General features: G+C 36.5%; 1 protein-coding gene across 2 annotated transcripts in view; it reads left to right on the top strand.

Annotated features, from left to right (window-relative positions):
- atp9b (ATPase phospholipid transporting 9B) overlaps positions 1 to 23,788 on the top strand; it is a 329,584-nt gene that overhangs the window by 194,647 nt on the left and 111,149 nt on the right. For both annotated transcript variants that reach the window (XM_039737704.1, XM_039737705.1), the window contains exon 12: positions 23,562 to 23,722. In XM_039737704.1, the coding sequence (XP_039593638.1) occupies positions 23,562 to 23,722 (161 nt within the window). The remainder of the gene's footprint in view (positions 1 to 23,561; positions 23,723 to 23,788) is intronic.

Consider the following 23,788-nt stretch of genomic DNA (forward strand, 5'->3'; position numbering starts at 1 on the left):
CTTGCTTTCCCCAAGAAGTTGTTCCTGATGAAAATTGAATTAGTTAGCCAAAATTAGTATGTAAGAGTTTAATTCTCTTTTTTTAAAAAAAAAAAATAACATCTTTTATCAGCTATAAAATTATAGGTAATTTTCTTTGAACAGTTACTGTAACTTGCTTATCACCTTTAAATCTAGGGCATCACAGTTTCTGTTGTAACATTCTAACCGTGTTCTCACAGTGAGGTCTTTCGTTAGCAGTACTTTGTGTAACCTTTTCGACACCACCACTGATTTGTTTTTCTGCCTAAATTTGAGCACCTACTTGCCAGCTTCGATACCCATTGGCTTCATTGCATAGGAAAATTCCCTTGTAAACAATTTCCCGTTCACGTATCTTGTTCAGCTCTCCCTGAAGAACAGCATCAGCTTCGTAAATGTTTTCTACGTATCTGAATTGTGGCCCATCTTCACACTCCTTTGATGTATACATTGAAACCTGAGTATCTAGTTGCAGTACGTTTTATATTATAGCTCAGTTTCTAATCACACAGTCCACATCAGGGAGTAGATCCTACTTCAGAAGCTTTTGGGGAAATCTAGAAAATCTTGTCTCAGTTAAGGTCAGGACAAGCTGGCATTCATCTCACACAAATGAGTGTACATATATTTGATCGAGGAATAATAAATAGGGCAAAAAACATAAGGAAAGGTGCAATTATGAATTAAATATTATTCACCGTATTCCTGATTTTAACTCTAAAAGACGCTCTTGCAGCCTTATGTGTAGGAGCATTCAGCTCTGTCACACATCAGAAAGTTTGGTTTTACAGGTCAGCTATGGTGCATACCATGGATATACAGTATATTAAGAGTAATATTAATGAGCATAAGGGTGATAAAGATAATGAGGGTTTAGAAGAAAGGAGAAGCAAAGCAAGCATGTAAGATCATGTGTTTTATTTTTATCAGTGTGCAGTTGACATGTTCATTTATAACCAAGTATTTTCTGAGTGTGAGAAATGCAGTTTCAAGCCTTAGAGATAAAGTCATTGCATTGCATTTTTGTGAAATCTACCTTAGAAATTTTTTAATTGACAGTACAATTTTATTTTTAATGTGGATTCAAATTAGATCTCTTTTGAAGCGTAGCAATGACCGTTCAAAGTGATAATGATAGCAGACAGAGGAAAACTTTTCTCTTAGTGCTAAATCTTTGTTTCAAAACAAACTTAACAATCTAAAATATTTTTTTATAGTTAAACAAGCTCTGTAAAAACAAGGATATGGTATCTTTAACAGCTTCCTATTAGTCACTGAGTGTGTGTGTATGTGTATATATGTATATGTATATATATGTATGTATGTGTGTATGTATGTATACATATATATACATACACACATACATACATATTTATTTATATATATATATATATATGTATATGTGTGTGTGTGTGTGTGTGTATATATGTATGTATATTTGCATCTGGAGATCCACAAAAGGAGAAAAAAATGAATCACGTATCATAAAGTAGTTTTTATTCCTGAGGTTTCAACCCCTGCGTTTAAACTACTTTATGATATGTGATTCATTTTTTTCTCACTTTGTGGATGTCCAGCAGGAAATATACAAACTGTATCACAGACCTTCTCTTCCATGTATATGTATGTAGCGGGTTGGATAATGGATGGATGTATATATATATGTACATGTATGTATGTGTGTGTGTATATATATATATATATATATATATATATATATATATATATATATATATATATATATATATATATATATATATATATATATATATATATATATATATATATATATATATATATATATATATATATATACGTATATATATATGTATGTGTGTGTGTGTGTGTGTGTATATATGTGTATGTGTGTATATATATATGTGTGTGTGTGTGTGTATATATGTATATGTACAGTATATATATATGTATGTATGTGTGTATGTATGTATACATATAACTGGTTCATTCTAAAATTTATATTTTGCTGTTAAATATTATTTTTCACACAGAGCGTCACTAGGTCTATCACATGCATTTTGACTCCTATTTATCTCATAGATTGCAAATGAGACATACAGGGATCTGTCATCTTTCTGTAATTAAAAGCTACCTAAGATATTTTCTTTTTATTTGTCAGAAATTTCATTAAGACCCTCAGAGTGACTACCATGTAATAAATGAGTATTTCTACCTTTTGAAGTTTACTTTTGGATGCCATGTGTACCTTACTGTGTTACTTTAAATAAGTATTTAGTTGGGGGAAAATCAGGAAATTGATTTGGCCACTGCCGTAACTGACAGGGTGGGAGATACCTCACAAGAAGCTTCCCATGTTATTTAAACATTTGTTATGCAGAGATCAAGGTTACGATCTCCTAACAACAAATAACAGATAATATGAACGGCATGGACGTGAGGTTTTGTGGGACTCGAAGAATTGCAATTACATTCTCTTCTGTTCCACATGCAGTAACATCCACATAACTGAAACTCATTAATTTGACTTTCTGAAGAGCTCAAAGATTCTCCAGTCCAGAACACCTCTGTAATGTTTTAAATATCATGTGTTTATTTTATTTGTATCAGTTTTGCAAATTCTGATAGTAGAGCTTTATTTTTTTTTTCTCTTCAATAGTTAGGATTCAGTAGGAATGAAGAGCCAAAGACCTGAAGGATGCGTGTAATTAATTGACAGCCTATTTGTTAATAATATTCTGTTTTCTATAACATGGTATTTCGAAGCCTGTTTCTCCTACTAGTTGATGGTATGACTGGTGATATTTTTTAATTGCTCCAGCATGTGTCTGCAAAAAAAAACAAAAAGATAAACGAACACCTTAATTGTGCAGCAGTTCTCCTTTCTAAATTACTAACGAAAGAAAAAAAATGGACCCAGAGTGCCATCACTTTATTACAAAATGACATTTTTTTTTTTTTTACTTTTGATAAATCATTTTCAACACAATATACAGTATATGGCAGATCCAATAAAGTTGATGTTCAGCTGCTTACAGACAAGTTAAAACAATTGAAAAGAGCTTCAGTGTGCATCATTACTCTTTCATAAGTTCAAAAAGAACTGAACGATATTAATGCAAACCATTTATGTGATGAGTAAATTCATTGCCTAAAAATGTCTTAACTCATTCAGAACAAAAGTTTGCCAGGTAGTGCAGTGTTCTGACTGCTTGTTCCACGTTATTTTTTTAATTGGTAATTTATTTGTTAGGTCTCATTTAGATCTTGTTAACAGCCTACGACAGACTACTGAAATGTCCTTGTAGGACCCCACATTTAATTTTGGTTTCTACTCATTGTCTGTCAACAAGACGTAGTACAGTAGGCCAGGTACATTCCTGTGCCATATCCAACTTGTTTTGTGTTTTAGTGCTGCAGTGTTATTTGTTGTCAATTTATCAGCTGTCATTTAAAATTACTCTACGTAGTCTTAAGTACTGCTGTGGGAATCATTACCATCCTCAAGAAAGAAAGTGGATCATGTCAGTCTTCTCATTACGTTATTTTTCAAGTAAATGCAGCGTGTGCAGTCCATATGACAAAACGGACTAATTTTATACTCCTTTTTTGTGGACTTTTGTGTTTTATTTTAACTCTGCTGCATTTAGTGTAGCAAATTGTGTTTTATTTTAACTATGCTCTATTTAAAATAGCAGACAGCCTGCTGGGCTTATAAGTATAAACTGAATTAATAATTATATCAAGCAAAGAAAGGTGGTTTATTATATTTAATTCATGCTCAAAAATATTTATTACTGCAGGTCCTGGCTTACTGCTTGGGCTGCTTTCCCACACTTCAGGAGGTTAAGGAAAAAAAAATCAATTAAACTTATGGTAATGAAGAAAATAATTATCAAATAAAAGCAAACAAATGCCATATAAAATAGAATATAAAAGGGAAAAATGGTAACAATATATGTTTTCATTCAAAGCATTATATTCATGTGTATCTAGTTAACTCGAATTATATGGCACAAATGAATGTAATGAAATACAATAAGATTAAGTAAGAGTGTGGGGATTTGACTGCTGCTTGACAGAACATAAATAATTATCATTACAGTACAACTCAAGATTACAAGATACGAAAGGATAAATATGTTATTGTGTTATTTGTGTTATGCTCTTGTAGACTGTTGCATATCTTCAACTATGTTTATCTTCAAGTATAGACTCAAAACTAATTTCTTTAATTAAAAGTAATAATAGATTTCAGCTGGAAAAATGTGTTTTTTTTCCCCAAAATGTCTCCTTTGTTATAAATCGTTCAACATGCTGAATATCCCTGATTTTTATTTCATCTCAAGCATCTTTGTCTGAGCTAGTAAGGAGAATGACTCACTATGAAGCCCGCACTTTTAGCAACGCATACAGATAAGCTGACACGTTGCCCATTTGTGTTAGGTAATGTAATATGAAAAGCTAGCAAGAGCTCAGAATGCTGTATGCCAGCTCCTGAATTTCTTGGTTAAAATCAGCAAGCATGCATAGCGTGTAAGGGTATTATAAAATTTGTTTGACATTCATTATGACGGTGCTTAATGTAGGTGAGCTATCCTTTTTTCTGTTCTTGTGAGGTTTACTTATTTTACTGAGGAGTCTTGTCTCGACAACTGCCTTGGCTTGAAAAATGGATGTATTTAGTAAGTGTTTAAGCTTTTCCTCTGTGCCCCAGAGCCACCAGTTTAAAGTGCTGGTGCGTGGAAGATATTTTTAAAAAGTTATAGGAAGTGCTTAACTTTAGAACCCAGTTTCTAAACCCTGTGGCAAATGCATATATGCCAACTTTGTGAAAAAGCTTAGACTGGAAAAATACTGAACATGTCCTTTAAGGTGTCCCAGTTTCTGTTTGTTCAAGAAGGAGTATCCCACACCAGTCTTTTAAAAAGTTAATATAAGAAACATTATAAAATTAAGAAAAAAAAGCTTAATGCCATGTATAGGGTGGTCCAGATCTAATTGTGCAATTTTCTTTACGCTATGATTTATTAAGTTTATTACATAGAAAATCACCCGAAACATCCCGGGCCATCGAGAAGACACGAGACGATATGAAGAATTGTCTTTTTCACAGAACTGGAATCGTCCCCACATAAATCAAAGTCACCCAGACGATCTGGATCTGCATAATTAGATCTGGACCACCCTGTATGTCCGCTCTCAGAATCACATTTGCACTGAGAATAATTTCAAGATGCACAACCCAAAGTTGCATTAATTCTTGAGCAAGTAACACAGACCCGGCTCATTCTGACAGTACAGCTTACACATTGCGCTTCTACTAGATGATTTTTCTAGAATGCACTATCAAGCGTTATGAAGTAAGCCCGTGTTTGTTGTGACATGAGACAGATTATTTGATCAAAACAAAAGAATACCGCTCTGTTACCTTTTAGCAGGGTCATCTAGGCAGTATTGTCATTTTAGGTGTCTTCCAAAATAAAAAAAAATTATATAATATCTAGTTCTAGTCCAACAGGGCCATTTATAATAAATCTCAGTTAATAAATTTGGTTCTTATTTTCTTCCAATACAGACAGGTATTGTAAAACCTTATGCCTTTTGATGATAGTATTTCAAGCGAGTGTTCTCATTAGACTCATCTCAAGACAATTGTAGTGATGGTTTAAAGTCTTGTCTGCTGTGACAGTAAAATAGTGAGATGGCCTCCTGCTCTCCACAGAGGAAGTTGTTAAACCTGAGTTTATGTGAATTTCAATTGGCAGGACCACTAGGATGACAGTAGCCCTGGAGTCGGGTCTACAGTGTACTGAGTCCTAAAGTTTTAGAAAGAATACCTTTCTACATTTCCGTTGTTTCTTGGTAAGTGTTCTAGTTATTGATACCCATGTTGCGCTTCGTCATTTTTGCTAAATATGAAACATCTTTTTCCATGTTTTTCAGCTTATCCTTAATTTGGAAAATATAACTTTAGCAATATGATATCCAATACACCTGCACCAGTTTGTCACAATTTTATGTCCAACATCCAGCCAACATCCTGTATGTCACTGTTTTCATTTCAGCATTGCAGCTCCATTCAGTTGCAGAATGTGCTCATATACGCAGTCACACTCCCAACTTACACATACCCATTGACTGAGCAAGTCCATCTTTTGAGATGAGCCAGAAAAACCGCACACATGGGGAGAAGAATGGGCAAACATCACGTGACCTCATCATCGGATCTCTCTTATCTGAAGGCTACACTTGCTTACTTCAAACAATATTCTGTTTTGATTTCTGCTTCAATTTGATTTCTTTTTTTTTTTCTAAGGCATTGAATGCTTGCCAGAGTCAGATAAGGTTAATTTCCATGAGGAAGTTTTTTTGAATGTTCTAAAATTTCTATCTGTCTAGGGGTGGGGGAGGTTGCTTCAAAAAATGGTTACACAGTAAATGAGAATGTTGAGAATAAACAGATTTCCTGTTTTTAATGTCAGAATCAGGTTCCTGTTACTAAAGTAATGAATGGTTGCAACAAATATGAGAAACCGTATTTTAGCTCATGTTGACTTTTTACAAAAAAAAAAATAATAATAATAATCTGGCATGGTGGCACAGTGGTAGCGCTGCTGCCTCGCAGTTAGGAGACCCGGGTTCGCTTCCCAGGTCCTCCCTGCGTGGAGTTTCCTTGATTTTCCCCGTGTCTGCGTGGGTTTCCTCCCACAATCCAAAGACATGCAGGTTAGGTGGATTGGCGATTCTAAATTGGCCCAAGTGTGTGCTTGGTGTGTTTGTGTGTGTCCTGTGGTGGGTTGGCACCCTGCCCAGGATTGGTTCCTGCCTTGTGCCCTGTGTTGGCTGGGATTGGCTCCAGCAGACCCCCGTGACCCTGTATTCGGATTCAGCGGGTTAGAAAATGGATGGATGGATGGATAATAATGGGTCATTGTTTTTTTTTTGTTTTTTTTTTTGCTTATACACCAGACATTTTCCGTGGTGATGATAATCCCTGTTGGAATTTTGTCATGTGCTACTTTTTAAATATAAGTGAAAGCATCAATTCTAGTGAGACAGAACACTTTAAATGCATTGCTAATCATGTTACAATCATCACAATCAGTGATAATGTTTTCTGTAGCACTTCCAGGAACAAATCAGGGAAGTTCTTATTCTAGTCCCTAAAAAGGTAAAGCAAAGAGGCAGCTAGCCCTGATGGGATTTTTTTTTTTTTTGCTGAGATATTTTCAAATGAAGGCACTGCTCAGCTCAAGCAACCTTTTCATGACTTTTAATACCTGCTGATTTTGAGGATGCCTTAGCAGTCGTTGTCTTCATGAAAGATGTGAAACTCTTATTGTGGCATCCCCTTACTTATAATAGCTGTAAGCTGTGTGGAAACTATTGTTCAGATCCTTGTTAATTGAATGATCCCTCTTACCCAAGTGACAGGGCATCTTAAGGCGCTATTAGTGTGATTCCCCAATGTCCACAGCAAGAGACAAAATGTGAATTTCTTGTTATCCTTCTCACTTTGAGTTTAAATGTCTGTCAGAATTTAGTCACAGAGAAAATTTTAAATGTTTGAAAATTATATTGTGTGGCATATGACCGGTCATTTATCCCAGCCAATATCCCCAGGCCACCAGATGGAGCCCTCCCTGCAGCATGGAGGTGCCCCAAAGACCAGCAGGGAATCCTGGACAATGGAGTTTTTTATTCATAGCCCTGCTGGATACCATGGGGGCCGCTAGAGGACGCTGCAGGGAGGAGCAAAGGAAACTTTACCTACGCCCCGGAGGTACGTCCGAGTCACATGGACAAGGGGAATGACGTGCTTCCGGGGTGAAGAAAAGGACTTTTTATCGGACCCGGAAGTGATAAGGAATCATGGACTGAAGGATGGGAAACAATTCCGGGTCAGGAACTATAAAAGGACTCTGGGAACTCCCAGACGAGGAGCTGAGCTGGGTGGAAGGGTGGCAACGCGTCTGGGAGTGAAGAGGATTGTTTATTAGTGATTTGTATTATGATTTATGAATATAGTGGGGAGGAGAGTGCTTTGTGCACTGTGCAATAATAATAAAGTCAACATTTTGACTTTTACCTCGTGTCTGGCGTCTTGGACAAGGGTTCAAGGGAGCGATAGCGCCCCCTATCTGTCACAATTGATACATTGTACATATTGTACAAATATAGCATGGGGTATACCTTAGATCAGGGGTGCAAACACTTTTTCGGCTTGTGTGCTACTTTTAAAATGATCAGGTTGAAAAGACCTACCTACATTAAAAATGCTATATATATATATATATATATATATATATATATATATATATATATATCATTCGAAGTCTGAATCACAATCTGATTGTATGGGTGGTTACCTACCAGGTAACGCATGTGGTTGGTCTGCAAGGCGGCAAACATCCATCACGGGTGCCCTCTCAGTTGCGAGAAGCAGATCATAGAATGTTACATAGTTAACTGTCAAATGATGCAAAGAGTGCGTGACACGTGTTTCGCCCTATTTTGGGCTCATCAGGTGTACACACTCTACTGCACCCTTCATCGGGGATTGAACCTCGGACATCAGACAAACGTAGTTCGATTGTGACATTGTGAGAAAAAAAATCCTCTTCCATTTCCACATCCAGCCCATACCCTCCCCAAACAATTTTTTTTTAAATCCCTTCTTTAGTCGATATAAATTGGAAGGATAACTTGATCACAGCCAGAGTTTTGCAGTAGCTCGCTCGTTTGATCGTGCGTGCGGGATGACCAGTGTGTTAGACGATAAGAGATCTCAGACTGGCCGCCCTGTATGTCAATCAAGTGGCAAATACCATAGGGAGGATATATGATAGACTAACGTTTAAAAACATTTCTTTTGAATGCAACATGATCTACCTGCACCACCTTTGCGATCTACCGGTCGATCGCGATTGACGCATTGGGCACCCCTGCCTTAGATAATTGTCTATAGGCTCTACCTCACCATCTTTATTAGTTAATGAATTTTCAAAGAGTTGAACTGGTTTTCAAAAAACAAAGTCAGTGTGAAAAACTTTAATATAAAAAATGTGTAAAATGCTGAGAGACACTTAAAGGATAAGTGTGGTATTTTTCAAGTCAGAGTTATTTTTTCGCAAACGTGCTATATAGGCATTTGCCACATGAAATTGTGTTTCAAAGTCACACAATTTCTAGAAGTTTAAAAAATTATTTTCCCCATACTGGTGCATTACATTGGAGGCAATGAGACCTGAAGCACCACCAGAAAATAAAAGGCTAAAACTTACAGAATATGTCCTCTTTGAGTTTCGATAAAAGAAAATGTGCCTTCCGTGTTTTGGGCTCATATTTGTGATAACAAAAGGGATCCGAATACAATCATTTTATTGCATGTTCCTGGTACTATTTTTCTCGTGGTCAGGATACTTTTTATATTTGCTTTCGTGAGTTCTCATGTAAATACTGCAGTAATTCAAACCAAAACCAACCATATGGCACAAACAGTTTACTGTGATTTAGTCTTTTGAGAGGAAACCACACCATGGGAAGGAAACGTTAGCAGAAGATTACAAGTGCTGAGATATCATGCACAACTGGTTTTCTTTAAAAATGGCTGAATCTTCTAAAATTGGTGTTTTTATGTTAAAAAATGACACATATAAGCTATTTTTTTTAATATTTTATTGCAAGACTTAGATCAAGACTGAACAGCAGGGTACTGAGAAGAGAAGCACAATAGTGGAAAGTTAGTAAAAGTTTAGAATTATTGTGTTACTTATATTTTTGTAAAGATTCCTTAACAAATGCAATATGCACAGCTAATCAGCAGCTCTAGTCAGGGTATGCTAGACTTAAAAAAAGAATCTTCAGCCTGGATTTAAAAGCGGAGACTTAAGGGATAATCTCTTATTTAAGCTAGCAGATGATTCTATCATCTAAGAATGTGTCATTTTGTCTCATCCTGGGTTGTGTTTAGCCGTGGTGAATTTCCATTAGACAACAAAGGCAAAAGGTTCAACATTTAAAAACATAAATATTTGCTTTTTAGTTTAACTTTTTATACAGATATACTTGAGCTATGCTGGTTAATTCAGCTAATATTTTATAGATTAACTAGCTGTGCTACCTGTCTAAATCCAAATAATCATTGTAGACCTCGGCATTACCGTTAACAATGTGCCATCTATTGGAATGTAGTTTGTAATGTATGTAGAAATAAAATTCAATGTATTTGTAATTTCAACAGATGGTGCATCACAAACCTCTGTAGTAATAAAATACAATGCTCCAAATGTTTATGATTTGCCATCTGTTGGAATAACAAATGCAAAGCATTTTATTGAGACAGATGTTTGTGGTGCACCTTCTGTTAGAATGACAGAGACACAGTAACCAGATGGACACACAGACACTTCTCCTTTCATTAATGTGGATAAGACTGCTGTTTATAGCCCCTTTTAAAAATGTTTTACTATGCTAATTGTTGAAAAACTAAACAGAAAAATTATTTTGGCAGTTCATATTTGATAAGTGCATTAATATTGACAATGATGATGTGGTGGAATAGAGTTTATCTTAGTTTTTGCCTGTACATCTCCGCTCTTTGACAGGATCACATTGTAAATTAAACATAAATTAGCAACTAAGCACAATATCCTCATTCTTACTAATGCTAAAAATATTGGCGGTGACACAGAACCTCGATGAATAGCCGTGCTGCCTCACAGCTCCAGGGTCTGTGAATCCGTCTCCAGACATGCCCCTGTCCTTCTTGTAGTTAACACTTTGTGCAAGTTTTTATTTGAGAACTCGGACATCCTAAAGATGTGCCTTTTTGATCTGTTGGCTAATCTAAATTGGCCCACTAAGGCAGAGTGTGCATATTAGCACGAGTGTGCCCTGGCATATTGCCCTGGGGTTGATTCCTGTCGTGCACCGTATTCTGCTTAGATATACACCAGCGACTGGATGGCTGTCTTAAAAGCAAAACAGAAATAAACAAGTAAATTGAATGTAATAGTAATGATTCATATTAAGAATATATTTGAACTAATTTTGAATACTAAGTGGCTTTATTTCATTTGAAGTTACATGCAAGTTATCTGATCAACGTCTGTGGTACCTGTAGTGGTGCAGTGCTTTTAACGTTTATTTACGGCAGGTGGTGTTATTAAATTTTATAATACTGACCATCAGAAATGTATGGCAATGTTATTTTGAGGAATGAGCCTTTTCAATTGAAACTAACTTAATATAAATGAGGTTGTATCTATTCAGAGCTCTGAAATTACAGAAGTAAAAGTTCATACTTAACCAGATGAAACCGAATCCTTAATATCTTAGCCGTGCTTTAAAGATTTTACTGTTTGAATGTCTGTGCATGTTGATGTTACTTCTGTCATTGGATAGCTCACGCTATTGAAGTAATTATTCTGAATACCTGGGTGGTCTAGTGAAAAACACAGTTACAATTGATAGCTTCCTATGCAGAAAGAAATATTAATAGCAACTTAGGCAGCATAGACATCTGAGGCTTAGGAGATTGTTAACCTTTTCAGTGCCATACTACTTTGCCTATTGCTTATGTTTAAAGCTGTTTTTTTTTTTTTATTATTAATGAGAGTACATATTCCTACATGACCTTATTTAGCCATTGATAATGTTGCTTATTCTGACAAAAGCACATTATTGATGAAGTGTCCACATAAAGGTAATAATATCTTTCAAGTGATGATTATACTGTTTGTATTATATAAGTATGCAGAATTAGTTGATTTTCCACATGAGCTGTTTACACCTTTCTCCATTGCTTGTGTGGGGCTTGTGCAGGTACTCTGGTTTCAGTGGCAATCCAGAAGATGAGTTTGGGTGATCGCCATCTCTAAAGTGGTCATTCTTAAGAAAGTGTGGGTGTGCCCTTCAGTGGACCAGTATGGTATCCAGGATTGTTTCCAGCATTCCAACTGATGCTGCTGTGATTGGCAGTTGTACCTGATCACATTATAATAGACTAACTGGTTTGAATAATGACATGGAGTAGCAGATACTATCCTGTCATCATTGCACATACTGTTGGACCAGTTCTGGATGGTGTGTTAGCCCATCCATTGCACGGCAAACTTGCTCACACAGCCAGTTACTCATAAGGGGCCTGTTTAGGGTTGTCAAGGCAACCAAACATGCCATTTGCACACAGGCAGTGACCTGACGTCCCTCTCAGTCTGTCTCTTTCTGCCAGTTTAACGGCCAATTTTAACTCCCCCCTTATCCCCCCTCCAAAGGGTTTATTGGAGGAGTCGTTTTTATAGCTACATCTACAATGTTTGTATAAAGGGTTATTAGTGACGACTAAGGGCAGGATACGATTCCATTTTACTACTAAAACGAAGTTTTCCTTAACCCTTTTTGGTGATTTTTTTTTTCTTGTATTACAAATGTAATTAGCAAATAATTAGTGAATAATGATGGCATATTACCAGTCCACTAAAGTAGTCATTTGTAACTGTTACAGATTCTAATTATACCATTCACTCATTGATTTTTCTGAGCCTGATTATATCTAGTACAGGGCTACAGAGTGCCCCGAGTGCCTACAGGGTTGAAGGCAGGAATTGTTCCTGGATGGTTTTGAAGAGTTTTATAGAGTTTTAATATTATGAAAAGAAATAGTGCAGTGGATGCCTCTCTTACTGTAAATTGATTTCTGCAACACGAACATGGGGACACCGTTAGAAACTTAAGGGCCTATTTCACACAAATGTTAGAAAGCTTCTACCAAGGATCAGCAAGGCTGAAGTGAAGGAAGCTATGAAGAGGATGAAAAGTGGAAAAGCAGTTGGCCTGGACGGTATACCAGTGGAGACATGGAGATGTTTACTTGAGATGGCAGTGGTGTTTCTAACTAGATTTGTTCAAGAAAGTCTTGAAAAGCGAGAAGATACCTGAGGAGCAGAGAAGAAGTATATTGTGCCAGTTTTCAAGAATAAGGAAGATGTGCAGAGCTGCAGTATCTGCAAGGGTATAAAGTTGATCAGCCACACCGTTAAATTATGGGAAAGAGCGATGGGTGTTAGGCTGAGAGGAGAGATGGCTCTCTGTGAGCAGCAATATGGTTTCATGCTATGAAAGATTACTAAAGATGGGATGTTTGATTTAAGAGTGTTGATGGCGAAGTACAGAGAAGGTCAGAAGGAATTCCATTGCGAGTTTGTGGACTTAGAGAAGAGCGTATGGCAGGGTGCCAAGAGGGGAGTTATGGTACTGCATGAGGAAGTCAGGAGTAGCAGAAAAGTATGTGAGGACGGTACAGGATATGAATGAGGACAGTGTGACCGCTGTGTGGTGTGCGGTAGGAGTGACAGGCCTGGTTCATGGTGAGAGTGGGATTACATCAAGGATTGGCTCTGTGCCCTTAAATGTTTGCAGTGATAATGGACAGGATGACAGATAAGGTCAAACCGGAGTCTCCGTGGGCTACAATGTTTGCAGAAGCCATTGTGATCTGTAGTGAGGGTAGACAGCAGGTGGAGGTACACACTGGAGAGAAGGAGAATGAGAATCAGTAGCTGTAAGACAGAGTACATGTGCGTGAATGAGAGGGAAGGTGGTGGTAGGGTGCGACTGTAAGGAGCAGAGTTGGTGAAGGTAGACAGATTGTACAGTGGAACCTCGGTTCACGAACGTCTCTGAACACGCACAAATCAGGTTACAACCAAAAAGTTTGCCAAACTTTTGCATCTGTTCACGACCACACACTCGAGTGACGAACAAGCCAGTTTCCCTTCCGGTTCTTACGCGCCGATGATTTCCGCACGTGTTCAGTCTCTCCCTGTGCAGCGAGCAAGCGAGCGAGAGAGAGAGAGGGCTGGCCGCGTAAGGCCGAGAAGGCAGTTAAAGAATGCACCGGGCTTGTTTTTAAAGAGACTGATTCGAGCATTCTCTGTTTAACGTTTTCTCAGTGTTATTCAATGTTTTTACATTTAGTTTACTATTACACTGTGCATTCTATGGTATAATTATTTTTGTGCTTAAAAATCTTTAAAAAAATGTATTTACATACAGCTTGTTCGGTCCGGAACGGATTAATTGTATTTATATGCAGTCCTATGGGGGAAATTACTTTGGGTTGCGACCAGAGTTTTGGAACGAATTACGGTCGTGACCCGCGGTTCCACTGTACTTATGTTCAACAGTCCAAAGCAATGGAGAATACAGCAGAGAGATGAAAAAGAGGGTACAGCCAGGGTGGGCTGGGTGGAGAAGAGTGGCAGGAGTGATTTGTGATAGAAGAGTATCTGCAAGAGTGAAAGGGAAGGTTTATTAAATTGTAGTGAGACCATCTCTGTTGTATGGTTTGGAGATAGTGGCTCTGAAGAAAAGACAGGAAGCAGAGTTGAAGATGCTATGATTTGTGCTCAGAGTAATGATGGTAGACAGGATTAGAAATGATTATATCAGAGGGACAACGCAGGTACAACAGTTTGGTGACCAAGTGAGAGGGGCAAGATTGAGATGGTTTGGGCACATGCAGAGAAGAAATGAGGGGTACATCGGAAAAGAATGTTGCGGATGGACCTGCCAAGGTAGAGGAAACGAGGAAGGCCATGAAGGCAGTCAGGGTGGCAAAATGTGATGTAAAACACAGGGATAGATGGAGGTGGATGATCCGCAGTGATGACCTCTAAATGGGAGCAACCGAAAGAAGAAGTTAGAAACCTTTTCTTCATGCGAAGGAATCACAGATGCATGGAATAAATTAGCTAGTAATGTGATGAACAGTAATACTTTAGGGGCCTTCACATCTCAATTTGATGTTATTTTGGACAGTGTAGGTGAAAAAGGTGGATGGACTTGCTGGGCTGATTTAAATGTTCTGATGATATCCTTACACATACCTGTCTCTCCTGTTTGATCTGTTTTGTTGTTGACAATCTATCTTCCCATCTTCCAAGTGTTTGATGAAGGAATAATGAATTTGGCAAAATATGCAAAAGTGTCTGCTGTCAAAGGAATCAAAGCAGACCCCAAACACTTTGGGTTGCTGGGCCCATAGCCTGTCATAGCAGCAACGGGCTTAAGATAAAAAATGAACCCTAAATGGAGGATACGTACACGGACACATCCATAGTACATCATACAAGGTCAATTAAGAATTGCCAGTTAAATGAATGCCTCTGTCTTTCAGTTAATGGAAGGACAGGGAAAGAACATGCAAGCTGCAAACATATTCTGATGAGATGAGGGTTTGAACCCAGGACTCAGCACTGTGAGGCAGTATTCTTAACAACTGTGTCATCCATTGTGCCACCACTCTGACCAACTAGATTATTATTTGCATCAATACTACATACTTCTAATTAGAGTAAATTAGGTAAACTTTATTAATCCCATGTGGAAATTCAGATGTATACAGCAGCAGAAACCAAAAAAATCAAGGGTCAAAAACAAGGGTACAATCTTACTGGACAGATAATGCATCCAATCAGTCAAACAATAAGTAAGTAAAAATAAACTTGAGTACATTGGGTGACACCATTGAATTGTGTGATAGCAGCTGGCAGAGAAGACCCCCAGAGGTACTTCTTAGCACACAGTGGTGAAATGAGCCTGTGGCGAAAAGTGCTCCAAGAGCCTCTTGGAGGGAACGAAGGGGATTTTTCATGATGGCGTCATAAACAAAACAACCACTGTTTAATGTGGGGACTTTTCACAGACTTCACAAAAATAACATACTCGGATTATCTCTTGATGCATTTAAAGATTTAAAAATACCGTAGCACATTTCTGTAATAAAAGCATGCAACATATTCTTGAAAAACAAACATGATAATCAACTAACTGTCTATAAAGCATCAATGTTTTGGTGAGGTACCCAAGAAATACACACCTCGACTATTCTTTTATCAGTTGAACATTAATTTTCCTGTAGTGCACTACCTTCTGCCTTCTAAGAAACATCCACCATGAAACATAGCAGACATGTGACCAAGCTAATTGTCTTATTCCTGTCGGATCAGGAAACCTCTTGAGGGACGTGAGATGAATTTGTCCAGTCGGTTTATCACATTTGGAGGTAAGAAATGGAATCCCACTCCTGTCCTTGGCGTCAAGAAACTGATCACGCCAACCCTCTTGTTTTGTTAATAGGCTGAAAATCAAAAAGTAAGCTGTGTACCACTGCCACTGTTGTGACTGACAACTTCTGTTACCTGTTGCAGCCATATGTGCTACTGGTAGAGTGCCTACTTTTATAAGACTTTTTTCCACTTATAGTAGCTGGCAAGAAGCTCATCCCATTCATTTGGTGACTTTTAACAGCTGTGATATTTAAACTCTATAGAGTGTACAAAAGCCAGTGATAAAAGAAAATGGATCCAGAGCACATCAACTCTGCAAAGGTGAGGTTTGGGGTAGGAGATTGTGGTTGAGTACATAGTGACAAGAGCCGCATTGCTCTCTGCTTATATACCCACTGCTCACTTAAAAGTACTCTGCCATGAGTGACACCTGTTATCAACATGCCTGCCATTGTAGGTGTCCAGTTCTTTCGCTGTCCCCACTCTGACTCTGTCTTCAGTAATTCTCACTGGCCAGCCAGTTCGTCACTTTCAGGAGGTGTCCTGTACTCTAAATATTATTTGAACTTTTTAATGCCCTCTTGTGAGTTCCAGAGGGTCTGCAGTATTAAGAACAGGTAGACTGAGATAAACTCTTAAATATTTTTTGGCATTTCTACTAAATTACAGATAGTTTTCTCCATCATTTAGGTGAATTCTTATCTTTCTTTTAGATATTTTGTTTATCCTCTCATTGTGTTTTCTCCCTAATTTTTATAAAGTTATTATCAACATAATCAGAAAACTATCACCTTCAGAATTTGAATCAATTTTCTAACCTGCTTATACAGGCCACCGCCATGGATGACCAGTACCAGGCTCTAGAACTGTAGCTACAAGGCAGTGATCAACCCTGGTATGAGATGGATCCTCATCATGGTACAGTCATGCACACTGTACTGTACCTCAAGCTAATTTAGACATTCCAAGAAAAATAACCTGCTCACCGCTTGAAATCCGGGACTGTAAGAATGGAGAAACAGCAGTGTCAATCACTGTGCTCTTCCATATGTTCGTTATTATGAGATTAGCATAGAGAGTCTAGTGCAGTGTGATGTTAGTATGCCCTATAGTATATAATTTTAAATCTAATTACAATTTGATTTGAGAATAATTTCACACATTTCTATGAAGGAAGAAGATAAAGATAGATATGAAAGGCACTATATAATAGATAGATTTTCTTTATTTATACACACTAGAGGGCTCTGCCCCTTGCTCACTTCGCTTGCCAACCCCTGTGTTTGGTTAATCGGGTATACAATTTAAAATGTTTTTTTTTTCTTTGGAATTGTTTCAATTTCATTATTTGCACTTTTACTTTAAAGCTTCATTAAAAACAATATTTGGAACTACCTTTTCTTTAAGATCGCATTGAATTTTGATTCCGTTTTTGGAGACACATTTTGACAGCACAACGTATACCTGCCCGTGAGTGAATATTGTTTCTGTTTCTCTAATAAAAAATCTGACTTTTTTCTAATGTTTGGCCCTGTGATTTGTTAATTGTCATAGCAAAAGCTATTCTCACGGGAAAATGTAAACATTTTAATACGAACGGCGTATCACAATCTCCTTTGGTGTCTAATGTTATTCGCGGAATATATACATTACCTTTCTTGTCGCCTATTAAAATTTGCATTGCTTCTCCGTTATCATAAATATACACCTGACCGAATTGTGTTTTCTTTGATAGATAGATAGATAGATAGATAGATAGATAGATAGATATTCACTCACTCACTAAGGGGAAATTCACTTACTACAGCAGCAGCATACCAATAAAAACAATATTAATTAAATAGTGATAAAAATGCAGTGCAAGTTAAAAAAAAAAAGCAGGATATAGAGTGCAAGGCAGGTATAACAGACAATATAATTGTAATAGTAAATTGTAAATGTTAACGTTTACCCCCAGGGTTGGAATTGAAGAGTCGCAAATGTATGAATAGAATATAATAATTTCATTGTCTTTACATTTTGAATCTTTCTAAATCTAGTAGCCAGTGTAGCGTAGTGGTTAAAGCTTTGGACCAGCTACTAATACTGTGTGACAATAAGCAGGTGACATCACCTGCTTGTGCCCCAATTGGAAAGGCAAAAGAAATGTAACTGATCATATCTCTCGAATGTAGCAAGTCACTTTGGATAAAGGCATCAGCCTAATAATAATAATCTCTCTATTAAAAATATTTTCCGTTGTGTCCACGTTATTCAGCCTTTTCCACTCCCCTCCAAAGTGCTTGCCCAATCATCACTCCTATTGCGCACATCCTCTCCCCATACCACCCCATGACACTCTCAGTGCTAACTTACCCTTCAACACAGTCAGTTATAATGGCAAGGCAGAAAAGCAAATGATCTATTCAAGAACGTTGAATTTTAAATTGTGATAAAAAAGATCGGCAAGAGCTGATAATGAACGTCGAAAAAAAAAATGAACAAAAAACAGCTGCATGTAATAAAAATCAAGAACAAATGGAGTTGTGCAGTTAATGAAAAAGAGAAAAATATCCAAATAATAAACCATATGTGAACAGAAATGCAAAAAATCAACATTTATAGAATGTTAGAGGATAAAATAAATCATATTGTTTTTGACGAGAAATAAATGCGTTTTAAATGTTTATTTACTTTATATTACATTTTTACTTCTACTTTTACTTTTTTACTATGTTTTATTATTGATTGGTATTTAAAATAGCCAGTTGTAGTGAACTACTCAAATAACTGATTTATTCTCTATAATAACTAAAGACCAAACCGTTTTCCTCCTGCACACCGCATACTCTTGTATATACCATCTCTCTATCATTTCCTATAAAAGGGAGGAGTGCCCCGACGTCATTTGAGTGATTCAGTAGCGAGATAACGGGCACTCCGTGCCCACCCAGGGGTTGGTGAGTGAAGCAAGCAGTGGGTGGAGCCCCCCACTAATAATAATAATAATAATAATAATACAGCTCAAATAATATGTCCTGTTTCTGTTCATTGGAAATGTAAAAGGCAGGTTTAGTATTTGGGATGGCTAATAGACATATATCAACATCTTACCAAATAATCAAAAGTTTCGACTTGGTTATGTAAAAAATGTAGAAAGGGTCAACATTTTTAATGAGAAGAGGATTGTTTCTAAATCATGCATTGTTTACAGTACACACATTGTCTACATGATTAGACACTAAATTATCAATGAATTAAATACCAGCAGTGTACTATTATTATTATTATTTTTATTCATAATTTAACTTTCCCACTGAATACAGTTTTAGGAGAAATAAGTCAAAGTTTATAAAATTTAAACAACAATATACATGGGTACATGCCCTTTCTTTGAGAAATGTAGACAAATATATACAATATTAATGATAAATTGTACTGCAATAAATAGTGAAGGCTGGGTTTTAAATGAATAATCAGTTATCAGGATGAGATTGATAACTTCTGATGTCGATCAAAGCCAATCACCAAAATCAGAACTTGGAGCCAAAGGAAGGCTCAGTCAAACTCCTAAACAATAATTTGTTATCTTTTCACTAACTGTAAAGATGTTTTCACACCAAGTACGTTTGGAATGTTTTCTTCAAAATCTGGCGCTGTTTTCCCCAACAGATGTGAACATGGTAACCTTATTTTGTAGTGTGGGCTAAAGCATCAGGACCGAGACCCTTTAGAAAAGGTTCAGGTATGACACCAAGTGGGCCCTGGGGAGGTTTGCATAAAGTGTGAATGTAATCGAACATGAGATTGAATAACTACGGGAAATAATGGGTCTTATGAGATACACTTCATCAGGTAATTAGGCAATCTCAGTATATAAATAAATACACAAATGTTTGCACAGGTTTTATAAAATAATTTGCGCAAGCACCAGTCAATCACATCAGTACTAGCACTAGCCTCAGAGCCTCTTTATTGTCTCTCATTAGAGACAGCAGGCGATATATAAAATAATTTGATTCACTTCAGATTGGACTGTTGCACAGAGTTGGTTAGTGAGAAATGAACGTTTGTGTGAGTGACTATTTAACCGATTAATCTGGGAAAAAAAAGAGTGATGTACGCTGGTGGGCATGTTTTAAATGTTAATGAAAAAATTATTAACACATTATTAATACATATTTTGTCTGAACAGAAATGAAGCACATCAGTGCACAACCTCACCAGAGCCTGTCCTCTTCTTATATGGTCACCAAGAGGTAACATGTGCTGTCTGTAGCATGCAATATAGCGCCTCATTTTCATGTGCTCTTGTAGTTATTAGATAATGGCCATTCACTCACAGACGTGTATTTGGTAAACAAGACTCATCGTTACTGGATATGTGGTCATACACAATTGCAGCTCCTGTCAAACTTTTGTGATGTTCTGCCCAATGAAAGAGGTCCATGAAATACCCGCTCTGTATTTTTTTTAAACTTGTGGTTCGCTTGAAAGTTTGCTGTGTAACACACAATTGAACTAACTGGAGATTGAATCAAAGTAACTAATCAGCTGCTGATCTGGAACAAAACAAATACACTTTTGAGTGTGAAAATGCCTTAACTCCTTCCAAAATTGATTTTGAGGATGGTTCTTCAGTCCAAAGTCTGCAAAAAGAAAACACGTGCCACCATCTTAAACAGTGACTGAGCGATGATATCACATGTTGCAAGTCCAGCAATGGATTTTATTGCTAAACAACCACATGGAAGCGTCCGTAAAACAAAAAATTTACAGAAAATGATAGCGCCTGTTAAGAAGAAACAATTCACAAAGTGAACACAGGTCTCAAAAAAAATGTATACTAAAGAAAAAATTGCAACAATTAAGCATCACAATAAACACAAAGGCTTCACACCGTTTCTTAACACGTGTTCTCAAGAGACACGCACTCGTTTTACATTTCTACTAAGTGAACTTGTCCACTTCTTCTCTGTATGTTTCACTCCAAATTCTCTCAGTTTTGGAATAATCTCTTTAAATTAATTTTATGTATTAGACATTATATAGCTTGACTTGAATGAATAACTTTTATTATTCTTATATGATGGCTAGTGATTCTGGTTATAAACATGAAATTCATTAAAAGAGTAGTAATTGTTTTTTTTTTCCCAAGCAGACATATTTTGTTTTCACAGATTAAATGAAAGAAATCAAGATATTGCATACATTTCTTATACATTGATATTCATTTTTTTTTTCCCCATTTCAGTCTATTATGCTTATAGTGTGAGAACTAACATGGCTCATTTAATCAGTAATAGTTGTTAATTGATGACTTTAGCAACAAGTTCAACAGTGATGCAGATGCACCTGAGCTGTTGCCTGGCTTTGTGGGCCTTCTATGGGTAACAGATGATAAATAAATGAATTTGTATAGACCCTGATGACAAATGGTTTTACCCCTTGTACTATTGACATTGTAAACTAAAACTTTTGGATGCAGTTCCTGAATATTTTGTCTAAAATTTCACAGTTGCTCCAAGGTATGATTCAGGGAAACAGTTTGAGCTAGTGGTTATGCATATTGCGAGACACTGATTCTTTATTTTATTACAAAAAAAGACCAACTCTAGAAGGCCAGATTAAATCATTCCTTTCACTTTTAATGGGATTTGGATGAATAGAGTAAAATATGCACTTTGCATTCATTGATAGCATCTTTAGGTTGAGGTAATTGAGTCTTTTTTTCCTGACTGAATGAATAATGACTTCATCTGATCCTCAGCGAGGCCTGAAACTTAGACCGCCTTTGTCAACGCAAAGAGATCTGGGCTTTGAAACATGCTCTGCGTCTTTGGCTTAATTTTTCTTCATTTTAATCCAAAAACCTATTTTTCTCAATAATTCAAGCATAAACCATGTAGTAGTTGAGGCGACGGAAATTGCAAGATATTTGTCCTTGTTGTAGTGCTTTTCTAAATGCAGCTGATAAATCAGTCACTGTGGCCCCTCTGTCGTCCAGTTCTCAAGGGAAGGCACAGGCCGGGCACAAGAATGTAGGAATTTTTTTTCTTTCACTGAACTATTTAAATATAGTCTTTTTTTTCAAAATGTTTCTTTATTTAGGGAAATGTTATGTTTTACTGTTTTTTTTTTTTTTGCAAGCGCAGTCGAAAGATAAAAGGCCTACTGTGATGAAGGTTGGCGAGAGGGAGGGGGGCTTCTTTTTGACATAATTTTCCCACAGGTTTCATTGGCTGAGGAATACACTTGAAAAAAGAAAAAGAAAAGTTAGATCTTCTGAAAGAAAGCATCTGAATATGGGAACTTTACAGCAGGCTATAACTATTGTAGATGAATCCATAATGCACTTAAAAAATGCAAAATTAACCCTTTTGAGAAAGCATGAAGCATAATATTGAATCTACTCCAGGTAAACATCTAGTGATTTCCAATTTAAAGCCATGCAATAAAATAAAGTAATAAAATCCAGGAAAAGGACTTCGCCTCGACACAAGAACAACTGCCACTTTAGTTATTTTAACATAGAAGCAGCGTTTTGGAAGCATGATGCCTTATTTTAAAAGCAACCTTACGAATGGAAAAATGAAAGTTGAAGTAATATTTCTTTCTCCCTTTCTTTTTTTTCCCTAATATGCAAATGCAAGTGATAATAAATGAAGCATTTGTTATATGCACAATACATATTCATATGTACTGTGTGTGTGTGTGTGTATATGTTATATATATATATATATATATATATATATATATATACACACAGATAACAAAGAGAGAGAGACATAAACAAATACAGACATATAGATATATACATAAATAAGTTTAAATGGTATGTGTTTAACGGGTCTGTATTACAGTATCTATATATCTGTTGAGAGAAACTGCCAGAGAATTAGTTAATATATGCTTGTTGATTGTACGTAATGTTTTACATTTTAAATTGTCAAAGGCAAGATATCTTCTTTTATACTTAATATTCATTTAATTGTGTAGAGTTTTAATAATCTATAACCATACATGGAAGCCTCATGATAACATAAACAAGCCTGATGTATAACTTTAATAACCTAATGTGTCTGCCATTCTACATTATTCTTTAGTTCTGGTTTCCTGTCCCATTTAAGAGATGGAGACTATATGTATAAATATTTGCAATCTGAAGAACCACTGACTGCTCGATTGCATGCATATGGATGTAAAATTAGGGTTTTTAACTACTTGGGTTGCTTCTTGCTGACAGATTCAACTAATCTGAAATACTTCTATACCTCTTAAAATGATTAATAGTATTACTTTAATAAAAACAAGGTTTTATCAGTAGGTTTCAGTTATGTTGTGCCATTTGTCTGTTCATAAAGTCTAATATAAATAAATCCGCTATACATGATTTAACTATGCCCTGTTACTTTAATAGTATTATATACTGTTTGTTTTACTACTGTTTTATATATTCTAAGCTATATATATATACACATACATGTTTTTATTTATTTTTAACCTTAGGTTGGCCTTTTGGACTTGGAGCTGAACAGCTTAACAAAAGCTTTATTTCTGGCACTTGTTGTTTTATCAGTAGTGATGGTGGCTCTACAAGGCTTCGCCGGACCGTGGTATCGCTACCTGTTTCGGTTTATACTACTGTTCTCTTACATCATTCCAATCAGGTATGAATTTGTGTCTATTTGTGTTCATAAACACATGGTCATTGATGCAAAAGAAAAAAAAAAGGC

Source organism: Polypterus senegalus, chromosome 15 (assembly GCF_016835505.1).
Source record: "Polypterus senegalus isolate Bchr_013 chromosome 15, ASM1683550v1, whole genome shotgun sequence".
Classification (NCBI taxonomy): Eukaryota; Metazoa; Chordata; class Cladistia; order Polypteriformes; family Polypteridae; genus Polypterus; species Polypterus senegalus.